The 17,372-nt window shown below is 43.8% G+C and overlaps 1 protein-coding gene across 1 annotated transcript in view; it reads right to left on the reverse strand.

Moving 5' to 3' along the window:
- STARD9 (StAR related lipid transfer domain containing 9) overlaps positions 1 to 17,372 on the reverse strand; it is a 314,211-nt gene that overhangs the window by 96,960 nt on the left and 199,879 nt on the right. The window contains exon 18 of the mRNA XM_077464565.1: positions 13,306 to 13,443. Coding sequence (XP_077320691.1) covers positions 13,306 to 13,443 — 138 coding nt within the window. The remainder of the gene's footprint in view (positions 1 to 13,305; positions 13,444 to 17,372) is intronic.

Genomic DNA, 17,372 nt, shown 5'->3' on the forward strand with positions numbered 1-17,372 from the left:
ACATTGCTGTTATTTATAGACTATATGGAAAAAGACCTGTAATGAAGGACCAATCATCATTCAACAGTACAAAGATGCTTATTGGAGCAAAAATGGTCACCTGACCACATGAGCTCCAAGCTTCAGTGTAGGGACCAATACAGAGGGAGAACACCAATCACATGGGACTGCAAACCATCTCAGTAATGACCCAGCAGTGTATGCAGCTTTCACCCGGAAATCATGTGGCCAGAAGAGGGCAAGCCCCTCATGCAAAAAGCCTGCAAATTTGGGGTGAAAAACCATGTGATCATGTGACAAAACTGGACAATAGTCACCGATCCCTTTATCACTAGGTGCCCAAACTTAAATGTTCCACAATGAACTCATGTTGACTCAATAGTCACCTCACTTGGCATACATACAGAACCTAAATGTTCAAAATTGGAATTGGAAGAACAGTATTTGGTCCGGCCGCCGGAAGTAAAAAAACGGCCGCCAGGACCAATCAGAACGTGTGGGAGAGAAATGTGTTCCCAACTAAAACCAGAGATGGTGAACCGGAAGCAGTTGGTCACGCGGCCGGAAGTAAACATGGCAGCCGGGACCAATCAGAAGGTGGTTGGTCACGCAGTGGGAAGTAAGCACGGCCGTCTGAACCAATCAAACCTATAGCAGGGGAATTGTCCCCAAAGAGACCAGAAATGGTAAACCCAAAGTAATAGGACACGTGGCCGGAAATGATCACGGCCGTCGTGACCCAAACAATCTCATGCAAGGGAGACCCCTAAAGTCAAAAGTCCAAACCGGAAGTAACCGATCACGTGCCTGGGAAGAATCACGGCCACCGAAACTGGTCAAATCACACCTCAGGCATAGAAAAAAAAAATCAACTGACATCATAATAAACTGTAATGACAGAGGAACTATCATATCTTAAACTGCCGGCCGGAAAGGCGAGGGCGGGTCGACCACACAGCGCCACCCCTTAACGTAGCAAGGCTGTCACGCCCTAACCGAACCACCAGCAGTAATGCAACCAAAAACACAAAAATTTGATATATTGGAAAAAAGAAGAATTTCCAATACATATCAGTAACACAAGAAATAAGAATATCCATATATAGGTAATCACCACAAATATGAACATAACACAAGAAGAACAAAATATGGGTCAAAAAGTCAACAAAACATACCAAAAAAATAAAATGAAAATTAAGCTAGATTGATAAAAGAGTTAATATCCCACTTGACATTCATGCCAAACGGCGAGTAGGATTTAAGCTCATATATCCAATATGTCTCGAGGCGAGAGACACCGCGTAAGCGAGACTATCCCCCCCAATTGGATACAAATTTATCTATAATCTGGAAATGTGTTCCAGTGGGGTCTTTATTGTGAAATCTTAAGAAATTACAGGGTACACTGTTTTAAGTGGGATCACTATTTTAGGGGGATCAATCACATTGGGTGCGATTTGCACCCCTCTGAATATCACACTCGCCTGTTCTGGAAGGGCTGGCCCCAAAAATCTATCATTCCAAAGAACTTTCCACTGTTTCTTTAAGTTCTCTCTAATCTGCCTGGATTGAGTAAAGTAGGTAGTGAAGAAAGATCATCTAAACTTGTTATCAAAAACCGTTTTGGGGCGTTCTATCAAAATAGGATTTTGATAGAAAACTGTAAAATCCTTTTCTCTTATATTCACCGACTGACACAGCTCCTCTCTTAGCCATTGTGATGTCCCCAAGCAGTGCCAAAACGAGGGGTGGGAAAACAGCATAAAAACTTCATCCACCATGGCAAGTGGGAACTAGTATAACTTTACCCACAAAAACGACAGTGTGTGGAAAAAACACCACAAAAAAACAGAGTGCCCCTCAACAGAGAAGCACTACCCTCAGACCGCACTAAAACTGCGGTAACAAATGCAACAGTGCATTAACTTAAAGGTACTGCGTTTTTAACCAAAAACCAGGAAAAAAAGGAAAAATTGCATCTGCAATTGCAACTATACAGCCGCCTGCAAAACTTTGCGGCCAAAACAGGAATCAGCCGATGCAATGAAATCTACCTTGTAGAACTTTGTAAAAGTGTGAACAGATGACAAGGTCGCCGCTTTACACACTTGAGCGACAGACGCTTGATGTCGGAAGGTCCAAGATGTTCCTATTGCCCTTGTGGAGTGGGCCGTGACTGGAAAGGGGGGCACCTGCCCCTTCAATGCATAGGCTTGTACTACAATCTGTCTGATCCACCTGGAAATGGTGGCCGAGAAGACCGCCATGCCTTTCTTTGGACCAGCCACAGAAACAAGCAGGAGTCCGACTTCTGGAAGGCAGACAAATACACCCTCAGAGCCCGAACGACGTCTAGGGAATGGAGGGCCTCTTGTTGGGCCTGATTTTACATCCTTGTGGGCCTTAGCTGGTGCGCTTGAGCTGGCTGGCTGGGACCCTGCTTATGGACTCCCATTTACCACCCACAACTGTATGGACACCCAAGGGCCTGCTAATGGATACAGGCCCATTTCAGCGATCCCTTGTATGCTGACCGTCCTGGTTATACCATCTATTTCCTTTCCTACAATTGATTTCCTTCTCCTACCGCTGTTCCCCTTTTCCATCCTGTCATCTCATTGTTGAGATTGGCTCCTGTCATTGTGGGCCATTCTGACTGTCAAAGCTGAACGCCGCCCACATGTGTTACGTTTCAGTGAAGCACTCTGGGCATTGTAGGCTTAGGATAGGGACTGGGCGCATGTGCTGAGATTGCATTACGTCCGCTCCCATTCGGCGTGATCACGTCACGTGGGAGGTATATTAGACAGTGGAATTTGCTGTCCATTGCCGGTTCCACGGAGGCGCCTCTCTGTTAGTTTGTTCACCACAAAGTTAGTACTTGTCATTATGACGCTCTGCTTTACATTTTTCTTTCAGCATATTTTAACAACCTCAATTGACTTATTCCTTTTTGCTTGTTTTTTTACCTACAAGGTACTTTTTGTGTATCGGATACCTGCTCGCTTTTGTCAATTTGCCTATCAATAAGAGAGTTGTCTACTTAGGGGATACATGTGTTCCAAATTGCCCCTATCAGGCTTATCTGTAAACTGTAAAGCTTGGGTAAGCTCTCTTTTTTTTTTTTTTTTTTTATATTTATTTTTTTCCTCCATTACAAATATTTCTTTCAATTTTCTTTTCTCGTGATTTTCAGTGTGTAGTAAACAAAAACATTTTTTTTTTTATCCTCTCCCCCCAGTTTGAACGCATCTGAATTTCTCAGGATCAATAATCCCTGGTCTTAACCCTATCATTGTTCTGCCATTCATCAGCGCCTCCGTACTTTACATTAGCTCTTGCTTTTATTTGGATATGTACATTTGGAAGGCCCTGGTGGCCCCATGTTATGTTCTTACTACATCCCTTTTTTCGGGGTCTCGTCTCTTAGTTGTACACCAAATAAGGTACAACTTGGTATACTCTGTATATGAAAAAATCTTTTTTTCTTTTTTTTAAACTGCCCCCTACAGTTGTACTAAGGTGGTTCTCTTTTTTGGGGGGGGGGGGCAGTAGGCGTGGTCCTTGCCGTGCTTGTCTCTCTCACACTGACTTTGGAGGTATGTATTCGACCCCTACTGGGGAACGTATATTATCTATCTGGGATGGGGTTTTGATGATGTTTTGTGGTTTTCAGCATTGGTGGGATTCCTTTGATTTACACAGCACTTACTGGGGTCCATATTCTTGTATTTACTTTGTATCTGTTTCTTTTTTTTTTTTTATAGAATGTGTCTTCTTACGTTGGTCTTATTCCATTTCCCTTGACGAAACAGTTTTCAAGGCGAAACATGTAGGGAGAATTTGACCCATCAGCACACCAAGGCTTAGAACATCTTGGCCCTATGTTGTTATTTGGATGTGCTTTTGATTATGTGTGATTGAATCAATTTCTCTGAAACAAATGCGATATTGTATGTTGTTTTACTTTTTGTGAATAAATTAGTTTTTTATGCACCGCAATAATCCCCCTTCTTCCCAAGTACCACTTTTTTACTAAAAGGATAAGGGTATCCAGCCTGTCACCCCCCAGCCGCCTGTTGATAGCAGATCACAGGATCTATAGTCTTGCGCAAAAAGTAAAGCTTCTGCAGAAAAAAATCCGGACCGATGGGCCCACAGGGTTCCTAGGTCCTTCTCCTTCACTAGGCAAAATAAAACTGAGTGCTGCATGGCAGGCTGGGGGGTTGTTATCTAAGGGGCCGCCCCTTGGGCAGAACTAAAAGTTCTGTGTTTTTCATAACATGTTATGCCTAGTCTTCTCCTAAAGGTGGCGTAATAACCCAATGGCTAAGAGAGGAGCTGTGTCAGTCGGTGAATATAAGAGAAAGGAGATTTTATATCAATCTGGGATACTCTGCAAATCTCTGCATCCAAATTGACGGAATTATAACCCTTCTCAACAAACATATCCTTCAGGACTTGAGACTGAGAAAAGAAGTCAATATTTCTCATGCAGTTCCTGCGCAACCTCAGGAACTGTCTCAGAGGGACAGAGCTCAGCCACTGTGCCTGATGGCAGCTGTCAACCGGAATATATCCGTTTCTGTCAGTCGGCTTGAAGTAGGTCTTAAATTCAAGATGTTTATTGATAACCATCATCTCTAAATCCAAAAAATGCATTGAGGCAGAGCTCTCATTAAGGTTTAATGAAACCATAAACGCATCCAGGGATTCACGATCCGCTTTCAATAGGAGGAGGATGTTGATGCACCTGGCCCAGAGAACCAATTTGGGTCTTTGGATGGCATAGATGACATCCTTCTCCCATTGGGCCATAAAAAGGTTTGCCAAACTGGGGGCGAACGTAGCACCTTTTTTTGCAAATAAAATTCATTTTGGAACCAGAAATAATTATGCCTGGTGGCAAACCTGAGAAGTTGCATAATGAAATTCCTTTGGACCAACGCAATTGTAGTATTCCTGGAAAGGAAGTTTTCAACATCAAAAAATCCCAAATCGTGGTGTATGCACGTGTTTGGTGCAGCAACATCAGCTGTCACCATAATCATACCCTCTCTGAAGTCCACCAATTCAAGGAGTCAAATGATGTCTCAAGTGTCCTTAGGGTAGGAAGGAAGAGAGCGAACAATCGGTTGGAGATGAAGGTCCACATACCTACCAATTCGGGAGGTGACAGTCAATCCCGCTGACTATGGGATGGCCAGGGGGATTAACTGGGTCCTTAAGGACCTTAGGGAGATAGTAAATGGCAGGAATACGTGGGGCCAAATGGACAAGTAAACATCACTCCATTTTATCCAGAATCCCCAATGAAAAATCTTCATTAATCAAATCGACCAGTACATTTATGAATTGGGCAGTGGGATCCATAGGAATAAGGCTATATGTACCAGGATCACACAGGATCCTGGTTCTCCTTAACATAATCAGCCTTGTCTGATTTTTTCGTTCACATAGTTTCTTTAACCCTGCTTTAATATTTGGATCGGTGTAAACTTTTTTTTATGGAATCGTTTTTTCCAGATCTTGTAAAACTAAACTACGAAAAACCTGAATGGATGGAGCTATAGTTCCAGGGGGGTTAAATAGAGAGGAATTGGACAATCCCAAGTGTATGAGGCCATCAGCATTAACTGCTGATGCAGTATGGGAGGCTGGGACAAAAAATCTCTGAATGCTCAATTTGTGCGTGAATTTTTCCTTCTATTAAGGTGGTAAACGTAATGATTTTTGAGGAACATATTTCAGTCCTTTATCTAATACTAATTTCTCAGCATCTGTTAAAAGAACAGAACTCAGATTGAAGATACCAGCACCTTTCAAGTTCTGTTTCTTTTTGCCTTGGATCCCCCACCCCCCTCTGGCCCTCTTTTCGTTCTTGGCTTCCCGAGTATTCCTGCATTGGTCTCGGAAAACCCGAATGATAAGAGGAATTGGGATAACTTTGGTTATAATTATACATGAAAAGTGCTTATTGTGCGGAAATCCCTCTATCACGTACCCAATGTATGTCTTGATTTTATTGTGAATTTGTGTAGAACTACAGAACTCACTACCTGTGCAGGTTCATACACAAGGATTAGGCACTGTTTAACTAAAAGCCTCCATCAGGGAGGTCTCTCCTTCCAAGATTGCCAGCAGATTGATTTTTTTTTCTGCCAACTAAAATCGAAGTTCCGTCAATTTGGATGCAGAGATTTGCAGAGTATCCCAGATTGATAGAAAATCTCTTTTGATAGAACACCCCAAACGGTTTCTGATAAGTTTAGGTGGTCTTTCTTCACTACCTACTCTACTCAATCCAGGCAGATTAGAGAGATCTTTAAGAAACACTAGAAAGTTCTTCTATATTATTGGGGCCAGCCCTTCCAAACCAGGTGGGTGTGATATTCAGAGGGGCACGATCAATACAGGGACAAATCACACCCAATGTGATTGATCCCCCTAAGGGTTACTATCCATGTCAGAAATATAATGTGTGCTTGCATAATATTCAGGGGAGACGCAAAGCGGATACATTTACCTCCACCTTTACAGCACGTACCTACCCTATGAAACATTTTACCACATGTGCCACAAAGTATATTGTCTATCTTTTGACCTGCCCATGCAAAAAGCAGTATGTTGGTCATACCATCAGGACATTTTCCATATGCGTTAATGAACATCTGGCTGCCATCAAAAATGGAAAAATCAAATCACAGTGTACCCAGTCATTTCTTAAGATTTCACAATAAAGACCCCACTGGAACACAATTAAAGACTATAGATAAATTTGTATCCCATTGGAGGGGAGAGTCTCGCTTACGTGGGGTCTCTCGCCTCGCCTTGGATATATGAGCTTAAATCCTACTCGCCGCTCGGCATGAATGTTGAGTGGGATATTAACTCTTATCAAGCAAGCTTAATTTTCTTTAAAAATACGTTTTTTTCTTATTTTTATTTTCATTTAATTTTTTTGGGTATATTTTGTTGACTTTTTGACCCATATTTTGTTCTTCTTGTATTATGTTCATATTTATGTGGTGATTACCTATATATATGGATAGTCTTATTTCTTGTGTTACTGATATGTCAATTCCCCTCCTATAGGTTTGATTGGTCCCGGCTGCCGTGTTTACTTCCAGCCACGTGACCAACTGCTTCCAGTTCACCATTTCCGGTTTTAGGTGGGAACACATTTCTCTCCCACACATTCTGAATGGTCCTGGAGGCCGTTTTTACTTCCGGCCACGGGCCAAATACTGTTCTTCCAATTACAATTTTGAACATTTAGGTTCTGTATGTATGCCAAGTTGGAGGTTACCATTTATTCAACATGAGTCCATTGTGGAACATTTAAGTTTGGGCATCTAGTGATAAAGGGACCGGTGACTCTCTATTGGTCCAGTTTTGTCACATGATCACATGGTTTTTCGCCCCAAATTTGCAGGCTTTTTGCATGAGGGGCTTGCCCTCTTCTGGCCACATGACTTTCGGGTGAGAGCTGCATACACTGCTGGGTCATTACAGAGATGGTTTGCAGTCCCATGTGATCGTGGTTTTCCTGCTTTATTGGTTCCCACACTGAGGCTTTGAGCTCATGTGGTCAGGTGACCATTTTTGCTCCAATAAGCATCTTTGTACTGTTGAATGATGATTGCTCCTTCATTACAGGTCTTTTTCTATGTAGTCTATAAATGACAGCAATGTGGGGGAGCTACTATATGCCCCAGTTGAAGGCCTTTTTGGTCAAAACATGCCGGGCCAGGCTCATCACTCCTCACATTGCCCAAAACTTAACTTGTGATCACAGTTTTTTATTGCTGTATGCCGGTTTTTATAAATAAATAAAACTTTTCTTTCATCTTCACTATTGGAAGCATTCCTTTTTTTCATACCATCTGGATGAGAGATTGCCCTGCTGTCCAGTCAGGTCTATGACCTTTCGGATCCAGTCTTGGTTTTCCCATTGGAGGTTCGTTTGGTGGCCATCCCTAATGTTGGTGGAGGCTTTTGGATCCCTTGGAGTTCCGCCGTGTGACCGCCGATTCCGGCACCCATGCCCATATGACTCGGTCGCTGACACTTGAGTTCACCAGTTCCGGTAAGAGCATATATACTTCTTTCTTCCATTGATGAAGTACCATCTTGACGTTTTTTCTGGTTGGACAGTGTCAGCACAACATGTCTCTGTCCCACCACCTTTTTGCGGATGATATATAGGTCATCTATAAAACAGATTCAGTTCATCCGATGGACTTTTCTCACATTTGTTATTAATACTTGTCACTTGAACATTTGACCTTTTGCACGGTTTTATTTTGAATATCTATGTGTACATGTATTAGCGCTACAACATTCACCATTTATGCTTTATATGTTTGCACATGTTTTGTAGCTGCTTTTTCTCATGTCACTTGAAGTTAGCGCAGTCAAGCCTATATTCACACAATATTTAAAACATGCCTGTATGCAGCACAAAATTTTGATGGCACTGTTCCTTTAACATCAGTTAATTAGCTTTCTGTTTGAATAGATTCTCCTTCCCACTTCTCTGGCATTAGCTGTTATGCTTGGCAGCAAGGAGGCTGCTAGTAATTCCTAGAGTGCACAGTAAGCTGAGATTAATAGGGGATGCCTGTACAAATTAATGCTTTGATCTCTGTATTCTGACTAATTGTCAGGGGATTTATATAGTAAGTGGCAATAGGAAATGCATCTATTAAAATGTTGGCCAGTTGCACCAGATGCATTGTGACTACACTGTCTATTTTCCGAGCAGCCCTGGTGCATAGACAAAGCAAAAAGCCTTGTTTCCAATGGTGTCCGTTTACACCACAGTGCAATGTGAACCACTGCACTGCAAAGCCACCATGGTGAATAGAACTGTTCTGTGGAGGAAAAAAAAATTAAACAGTGTGATGTGCTGGGATCAGAGCATTGGTATATTTTCCAGCACACACAAGTAGCTGTGTAATCAGCTCTCTGGTGTTAACAGTCCCTCACTTACTACATGGCCTGGCTCGCAGTCTCCACTCTAATTCAGCCAAATTATGTTAAATCGGGTTGAGATGAGGACTCTGTGCAGGCCAGTGAAGTTCCTCCACTCCAAACCCACTCATCCATATCTTTATGGACCTTGCTTTGTGCACTGGTGCGCAGTCATGTAGAAACAGGAAGGGACTGTAACAGACCTAGCCAGGACAGAGGCTTTTTGAGGGGACTGAATGCGAGCCTCTTGCCCACCGATTATGGGCCCTGGCATTTGGGGGAACGGTGCTCTTTGTGAGCTGTAAGCCTGGGGAGCCCTGAGGTGGTGTTACTAGGATTCAGGTCCATGTTCCCCCCCCCCCCACGACACACAGACTCTGGATATGTATATGCCACGTTAGCAATAGACTGAATCACACTGTTGGGACATAAACTCTTAGATGCTAATATCATCAACTCATGCACCTGTCTGTTGTCTTGTATAATGTAAATGAGTCTAGTCTGGCTTGACACAAATTCTAAAGAGTATTTCACCTATTGTTGTTTTGTTGTTTGTGCCAATTAACCCTGCAATTGAATGAAGAAGTCCAGTGTTGATAAGATAATTAGCTCATGCTAATTAGGTTAGGTTTTAGTCATCCTGCTGTATATATTTGTGTAAGATCTCAAATAAAGGACTTTTCCTGATGTACTCCAAGACTGGTGTTGTCTAGTTCTTGGGGGTTCCTATAGCCAGATCCATTGGCGTCGTGTTCCAGGGCTTAGGAAGCGGTATACTGATGGAAACACTCAAGCGGTGTGTGGGGGATAGGTTCCGTCACATTGTTGTCAAGCAGTGGGATGCTTCCTGCAGTCTGGGACATCCAAACCTCCACCTGGATCCAAGGTCCGGATAGCAGGAGAGGAGGAGAGGTACAGATACCAGCCGCCATGGAAGAGGAATTCAGAAGGAGGTTGCGAGAGATGCAGCTACAGCACAGAGGACTAGTATCAGAGCAGGTCCTGGTGGATGGTTTAATTCTATTCGCTGCAAACTCTGGAAGGAAGCGCTAGCCCGTGAGCAGCGTCACCAGGAAAAAGTTCTCCCTTCCAACCAGGAAAGGTACTGGACGCAGTATGGATTGCGGTGCTGTGTTTAGGAGAAAAAACACACAAGGAGCAGACAGCTGAATTAAGCAGGCTGGGCTGGGCAGAAATGAAGCTGGATGAGAGTTACTGAGCCCTCCGGTGGCATGTATCCCAAGCATGTCCCTGGATAGCAGATGACAGCCCAATGGAAGGCTTAAGCTACAGCGGCCTGGGACTGTTGTATGTGAAGCTGACAGGGGACTCTAACTTTGGGAGTGATTTGGAGTGGCGGTTGGACGAAATCATGGATTTCAGAGAAGGGCTACTGAACATCTCGGAAGTGCACTGGGCACTGGAAGATGTAGAGTTTCTGGCTGTTCAGGAATGGGAGCTGGAGATTGCCTACAGACAGCTGCTAGACTCTGCTCAGTGCCAGGGCTGGGCTTCCTTTGCCTGGAACTATCAGGAAATACTCTGAAATCCTGGCTGAAGATTCGGCAATGTGGCAGAGTAACAGTGTGCTTTGCCAACCTGCCCCCGCAGCTATGGACGCGGAGGTCTTATGTCAGATGCAGCAAGTGCTGACTGACCTTGATGATCCTGTTTCTGCATGGGATGATCTTGGATGGAGGAATGTGCCTGTCCAGCAGCATGCCAGAGAATCGGCAGTGGAAAATCTGGAGATTGCCATCCCCAAAGCTGAAGTGTGGACAACAGGGCAGAGCTCTGCTAACCTCTGCTCAGCACCGATGGCATCTTCAGGGTTCCACGGACAAGAGATGGTGAAACTCTATCCCCAGACACCAGTTGCAGAGACAGGGGATTTGATAGACTTTTCTGCTGAGGAAAAACAAACAAACAATCTGTTGAGCCCCCAGCAGAAGAGCTGGTATTAGGGCCAAACTTCACTGTGCTCTGTCAAGCACCAACAGCAGTATCTGTGGAATTACAAGGAACTTCCCCAGCTGAAGCGCTGGTCACCGGACAGAGGGTCCAAGACCTCTGCCCCACACCTGTAGCAGTTCCGGAGGCTCAGGGTGAGAAGGTGGCGATCACTTTCCAGCAGCAGATACAGGGGGAGAAGGGAGAGGAGGTGTTTTTTGTCCCTCCTCAACAATCAGCCAAGGTGGAGAAAGCGGTCTTTTCTCCCCAGCAAAGATCCGTGCACCTGGGAGACAGTACCATAGACATGTCATCCCAGCAGCCAGATTAGGGAACGGAAAAGGAAGCAGCCAGCTCACCTCCCCAATGGCAGCTACACAGTTTGGGAGTGGAGGAATCCAGCCTTCTGCCCCAACGGTAAACCGGAGCGGAGGATGTGGAGTCCCCAGCAGAAGTGCTGGCAACAGGGAAGAGTGCTATCAAACTCTGCCCAGCACCGGCAGCAACTGTGGAGTTCCAGAGAGCTGGGGCAGTCGGCTCATCTCCCCAGCCACAGATTACAGAAAGTATGGACTTAATGGACTGTTCATCAGAGGATGTCATAGATTACGCATCACCTGCTCAAGTACTTGCAGCAGGACAGAGTACTGCAGAACCCTGCTCCACACCCATGGCAGTTTCGAAGGCTCAAGGTGAGAAGGTGATGGTCCCTCTCTCCCAGTGGATTTCAGAGATGCAGGGAGGAGAAGCAGACATTTTGCCTCCCCAACAAGGGTTCATGCACCTGGGAGACAATACCAGTGAAAGGGAGTTCCAACAGCAGACGGCGCCCCAGAATGATGAAACCAACCCAGCTGAAGCCAGGCAGAGTGCTACCAACCTCTACCCAGCACTGGTAACGGCTGCAGAGTTCCAGGGAGCCGGGGCAGTCGGCCTCACTCCCCAAAAGTCAGCTGGAGTGGATGATGTGGGGTCCTCAGCTGAAGTGCTAACAGGACAGAATGCTACTGGCCCCTACACACAACTGCAGCTTGAGCTGATATATCGGTGGATGGAACTTCATTCTCCAGCCCAGATCCCCAACAGCTTGATGGAGTGAGCCCAGTCACCCTGTCTTCCCTCCAGCGGCTGAAAAGACTCCAGGGAGAAGGGCCAGTCCAGGCCTCTCCCCAGCAGCAGATATGTTCTCTGAGAGAGGCAGAGGTTGGCTGGGTGGGGAATACTCTGTTTGGAACAATTTGTTTGGGCACTGTGTGGATACCAGCATTAGAGGACTGGAACCCCTAACTAACATCAGAGTCAACCCGTCTGGGGTCTCCCCCTATGTTAGTCTCCTGCTGAAAGGGAAAAAATTTGAAAGACCTAGCCGGGACAGAGGCTTTTTGAGGGGACTGAATGCGAGCCTCTTGCCCACCGATTATGGGCCCTGGCATTTGGGGGAATGGTGCTCTTTGTGAGCTGTATGCCTGGGGACCCCTGAGGTGGTGTTACTTGGATTCAGGTCCATGTCCCCCACTCAATTCCTCACCACTCCCAGGAGCAAAGGAAATAAAGCTCTGTGCAAGCTGCAACTTTTACTTTACAGAGGGCTGAGGACTCTCCTCTTGCTTCAGTGTGACACTGCTAGGTGCCTGAATGGTCAAGAAGCAGCTCTGACAAGCAGGATGATCGAAAGTGAGTCACAGGCTCCCCATACCCGTCAGGACAAGGAGAATGAATCACAGCCAAAAACAGCAGCTGTGGTGGAACAGGAGCATTGGCTGTGATTCATTCTCCTTCTCTGCCTGTCCACCTGCAAGGTTAATGATGTAGTCAGTCTCTAGATGGAGATCAAACCTGATTTAAGCCAGCCAAGCCTGTACTCTCATGCTTTTGATAGCTCCAAGCTCCCCGTTTGTCTGCTCTGCCTGCTAGTTTGTATTCTCTTGTTGATAACCTCAGATTGGTTATAGATTATGCTCAGAACTCAGCCCGCCCTAACCCCAAGCTGTCATGGACCACCCTGCCTGTCTGCCAACCCCAAATACATGTTTTCTGTGCTCAGTTTGCCTCTGCCCCAGTGTGGTAGCCAGGCACTATAGCATTGTATATAAGACCTGGGGGCAATTGAGTACCAGGAGGCTGCTTGTCTTAAGGGAAAAGGGGCTGCTAAAGGTGAAGAACACAGAAGCTATCAATAGTGCCTGACCATCTGAGTTAGGTGCCAGAGTCACAATACCTAGAACTACCAGATGTCTCTCTTCATTCTTGGAGGCAGAAATGAGAGGCTGGGGGGGGGGGGGTAAAGCGATGGTGGGTATGGGCAGTCAGTCAGGCAGCAGTTTGGCAAATCAAAAGCTCACTTTATCTAGATGTAGCAAATGACAACAAATTACTGACCTTGGCAGAGGCGACAGACATCTGCGACTTCTTGCCCATTGACTGTGCAGAGAGCTCCTGGGATTGGCCGCAGTTCTACAACTCCAAAGTTGTTCTCGATTATACAGTGATCCCGCTCAATGCATTCACCCTGTAACACTAATAGCCAAAAAAGCAAAGTCAGTATATTTCTCAATCTTGGTCAGCAACATAAGCTATCTTTCCATAGTTTGTGCCTTTAACCACTTCCCACCCGGCCAATGTACATATACGGCCGGGTGGGAGCTCTCTACTTCTGAGAGGACGTTCAGGAACATCCTTCAGAAGGAAGGGGGATCGCACGCGCGTGTGCCCGCGCAGCGGCGCGATCCAGATGTGCTCGTGTCACCCGGACACGGCGCATCTCGGATCGGCAGGAGGGCTCTGTGATTGACCCTCCTGATCACATGACGGCCATGTCCAATCATGGCCGTCATGTGATATAAACAAACAGCCGGTTGCTAGGCAATCGGCTCTCCTCTCCTCACACGGAAGTCGCCGCTGAGGAGAGAAGAGCAGATCGCTGCACCTGGCTGGTGATCAGTGAGTATGAGCTGTTTTTACAGCTTTTTACTCACTGATCACTAGTCTAGTATACACCTACAGTGTAAACACACATGTCACCACAATACACGTCACCACACATGTCCCCAAAACACACATGTCCCCAAATAAAAAAAATCACATGTCCCCCCACATATGTCCCACTAAAATCACATGTTCCAATGATTATCTGCACACATATGTATGTGATCACCTGCACACATATGTACATGATCATTTGCGTACATATGTCCGTGATCACACAAACCAATTATTATACACTTAACGGATTTTTTTTTCTACCAAAAACATGTAGCAGAATACATTTTGGCTTAAATTTATGACAAAATTTGATTTTATGGGATTTCTTTTAAAATAGAAAAAAAAGAAAATATAGTTTTTTTTCCAAATTTCCACTTTTTTTGCGCTTATATCGCAAAAAATAAAAGACGGAGTCGTGAATAAATACCACCAAAATAAAGCTCTATTTGTGCGAAATGATAAAAATTTCATTTGGGTACAGTGTAGCATGACCGCGCAATTGTCATTGAAAGTACGAGAGCGATGAAAGCTGAAAATTGGGCTGGGAAGGAAGGGGGTGAAAGTGTCCTGTATTCTAGTGGTTAACATTCCCACAGGCCTAGAGTTCCCCAAGGATGGAAAAATAACTCCTAGATAGGTTTAGGTGTGCTTATATTTTATTGGTGATATGCAGCATTCACCTCTAAAGAATTGAAATGTGAAGTTAAAGAAAATCTTTCAAGTAAACTGCCTTTTCAGAAATCTTCTATGGTAGTTGCCTGACCTATATGCTGCCCCTTAGCTTTAATAATCTGAGCTATTAACTCAGAACAAATATTCAGATAAGGACATCTCACTATACCCTTGCTTTTCTTATGTGCATACTAGTTCTGGGTCAGGAGTATTAAATCTAGTGTTCAGCATAGCAGAAAAGCAAACAGCTTTGGAAGTCCTCACATTTCTCCAACCACAGGTTTACTTTACTACTCCAAAACAGCTCACCACTGTGATTCTAAGGGAACTAGACAGTTAAGGTTATGAAGATAAAAAAATAAAATATAAGAGAAGGGTCTGAGTTGGCCAAAGTAAACATCAGATTCTAGATGTAATTATCCTAGCACAGACCAGAAATTAAAAGTTATTTACAAAATTGAAAGATATTAATGGGGGGATGGAATAAGGATAGGTGGGGGGAGGTTATGGTAGGTGACAAGGCGGTTCCTATGTTGCAAACAACCATTGGAAATTATAGTGCTATTTGCACTACTAAAAAAGATATGCAAAACACCAGAGCAAAATGTAATAATGCATTAAAGTGTTTATTCACCAATGCCAGAAGTCTGCCAAGCAAAATAGCCGAGTTGGAAGCTCTGGTGTACGAGGAGAGCTATGATGTAATTGGTATTGCTGAATCTTGGCTTCATTCCTCACATGACTGGGCTATTAATATTCCTGGCTATGCCCTCTTTCGAAGAGACAGGGTAAAAAGGAAAGGTGGTGAGGTCTGTCTCTATGTGAGACGGGATCTCAAAGCGAGTGTGAACGAGGACCTAAATGATGGAGAGTGTAATGTGACTGAATCTTTATGGGTGGAACTACATATAGATGTGCGTAGTTCAAAGTTAATCATTGGAGTTTGTTATAGGCCACCCAATGTTAATGAGGAGGTGGAGACTCAGCTCCTTGCACAGATTGAAAGGGCTGCAAGGGCTGGGGTCGTGATAATAATGGGGAATTTTAACTACACAGAAATTGAACGTACTGGCACTGCTGGAACAGCTAAAGGGCAAAAATGTATAAACCTATTACGGGACAATTTTATGGTTCAGTTTATTTGGCCCCAACTAAGAATGATGCTCTGTTGGACCTGGTAATCTCTAACCATGCAGAGCTTATTACTAATGTTCATATAAAATAACATCTGGGTAGCAGTGACCATAACATGATTTCATTTTATGTTAGCTATAAGCCAAAAACACATACGGGAAAGATAAAAACCCTTAACTTTAAGAGAGAATTATAGAAAATATGCAACAATTACATTTGGGAGATGCCCCTTTGGACTTTTTATATGGCAGAATAAGGAGTATATATAAATCAGATAATTAATTAAAAGGCATATTTACTACCAACTTTATTAATATACACAATAAAAAAAAAAAAGTAAACAGTACATATACCATACAAATATCCAACAATCATAAATTGCAATAATACATCAATGAGTAGACATATATAAAGTATCAAAAATTAACCCAAGCTTGCAATTCCAAAGTGCCATCCACAACAGTAAGGTCAGCAGATTGGATATTCAACCATAAACCCAACATGAATCAAAAAGCAAGAGAGGGAGTTTAGGGATTTTAACGGTGCAAATGACAATTAGATAGTAAACATTATTAAATAGGATAACGAATTTATAATACAAATATTTATTAAATTCAAAGTTAAAATCATTAACAGATTATGCTTGAGAGATAAAAACACGGGACAATACAGTGCAATGGTTGTTCTCATTAAACACACATAATCCCGACATGTTTCGCAATAGGTTGCTTCTTCAGGGGTTGTGTGAATATTTCAACGAAATCTTAAACCACTACGTAGATGATAAAGTAGGGAATTTGTCCACCTCAGGAGTTAACCACAACCGTGCTGGATCGCAGGGGGCTAAAAAACCAGCCCAAAATAGATCAATTAAATAATTGTGAAAATATGGGCGAGCGTTGAAAATTTAGCACTCAAGAAGACAGACTTCCGAAAGAGTACCAATGGAGGGTACAAGGTCTTGAGAGTAAAGCGTCACCCTTGGCTGCAGCTAGCAAGGGTGACGCTTTACTCTCAAGACCTTGTACCCTCCATTGGGATATTGTTTTCTCATCTGTAAAAATATGAGAAATTTTATAATAGTGGCGGCATTATGATATACAGCAATATCAGAAAAAACGCACAATCCATTATAAAACAATTTTCACCTCAAAAGGTACTCACATATCAGACTCATTGGAAATGATAAAAACAATACAGATGATACAGTACATGCTGGTCGCACGACTCATACACTAAAGGTGGTACCACGTGGATCCCCAGCTCAGGCGCCAAATCGCATCTACAAAAGATGCCAGATAAGTGCCGCAGAAGAAGATTCATATTGTGAAGACAATCATATAAAGGGAAAAGAGAAATTCTTTTTGATAAATAAATTAATCCCTTAATGCACAACTATATACATATATAGGTTTGCAGCTTCAATACAAGGGGGTCTGTCACATGTTTAAACATTCCCCAGTATATTTTGTATGAAGAGAAAGAAGGTAGTGAGGATGGTAGTAATAAAATATCCCGAGTGTTACCTTTAAATTCACAGAGACGTGGACGTTGGGACATCAGCAGCTAAACTGACACTACCAAGTGTGATTCAGCACATATATACCGGCTGTGTCCCGGCACCCACCAATCATCTGCAAAAGAGAGTAAGGGGGAGG

Source organism: Lithobates pipiens, unplaced genomic scaffold, assembly GCF_037356315.1.
Source record: "Lithobates pipiens isolate NorthernLeopardFrog02 unplaced genomic scaffold, aLitPip1_a1.2 Scaffold_30, whole genome shotgun sequence".
NCBI lineage: Eukaryota > Metazoa > Chordata > Amphibia > Anura > Ranidae > Lithobates > Lithobates pipiens.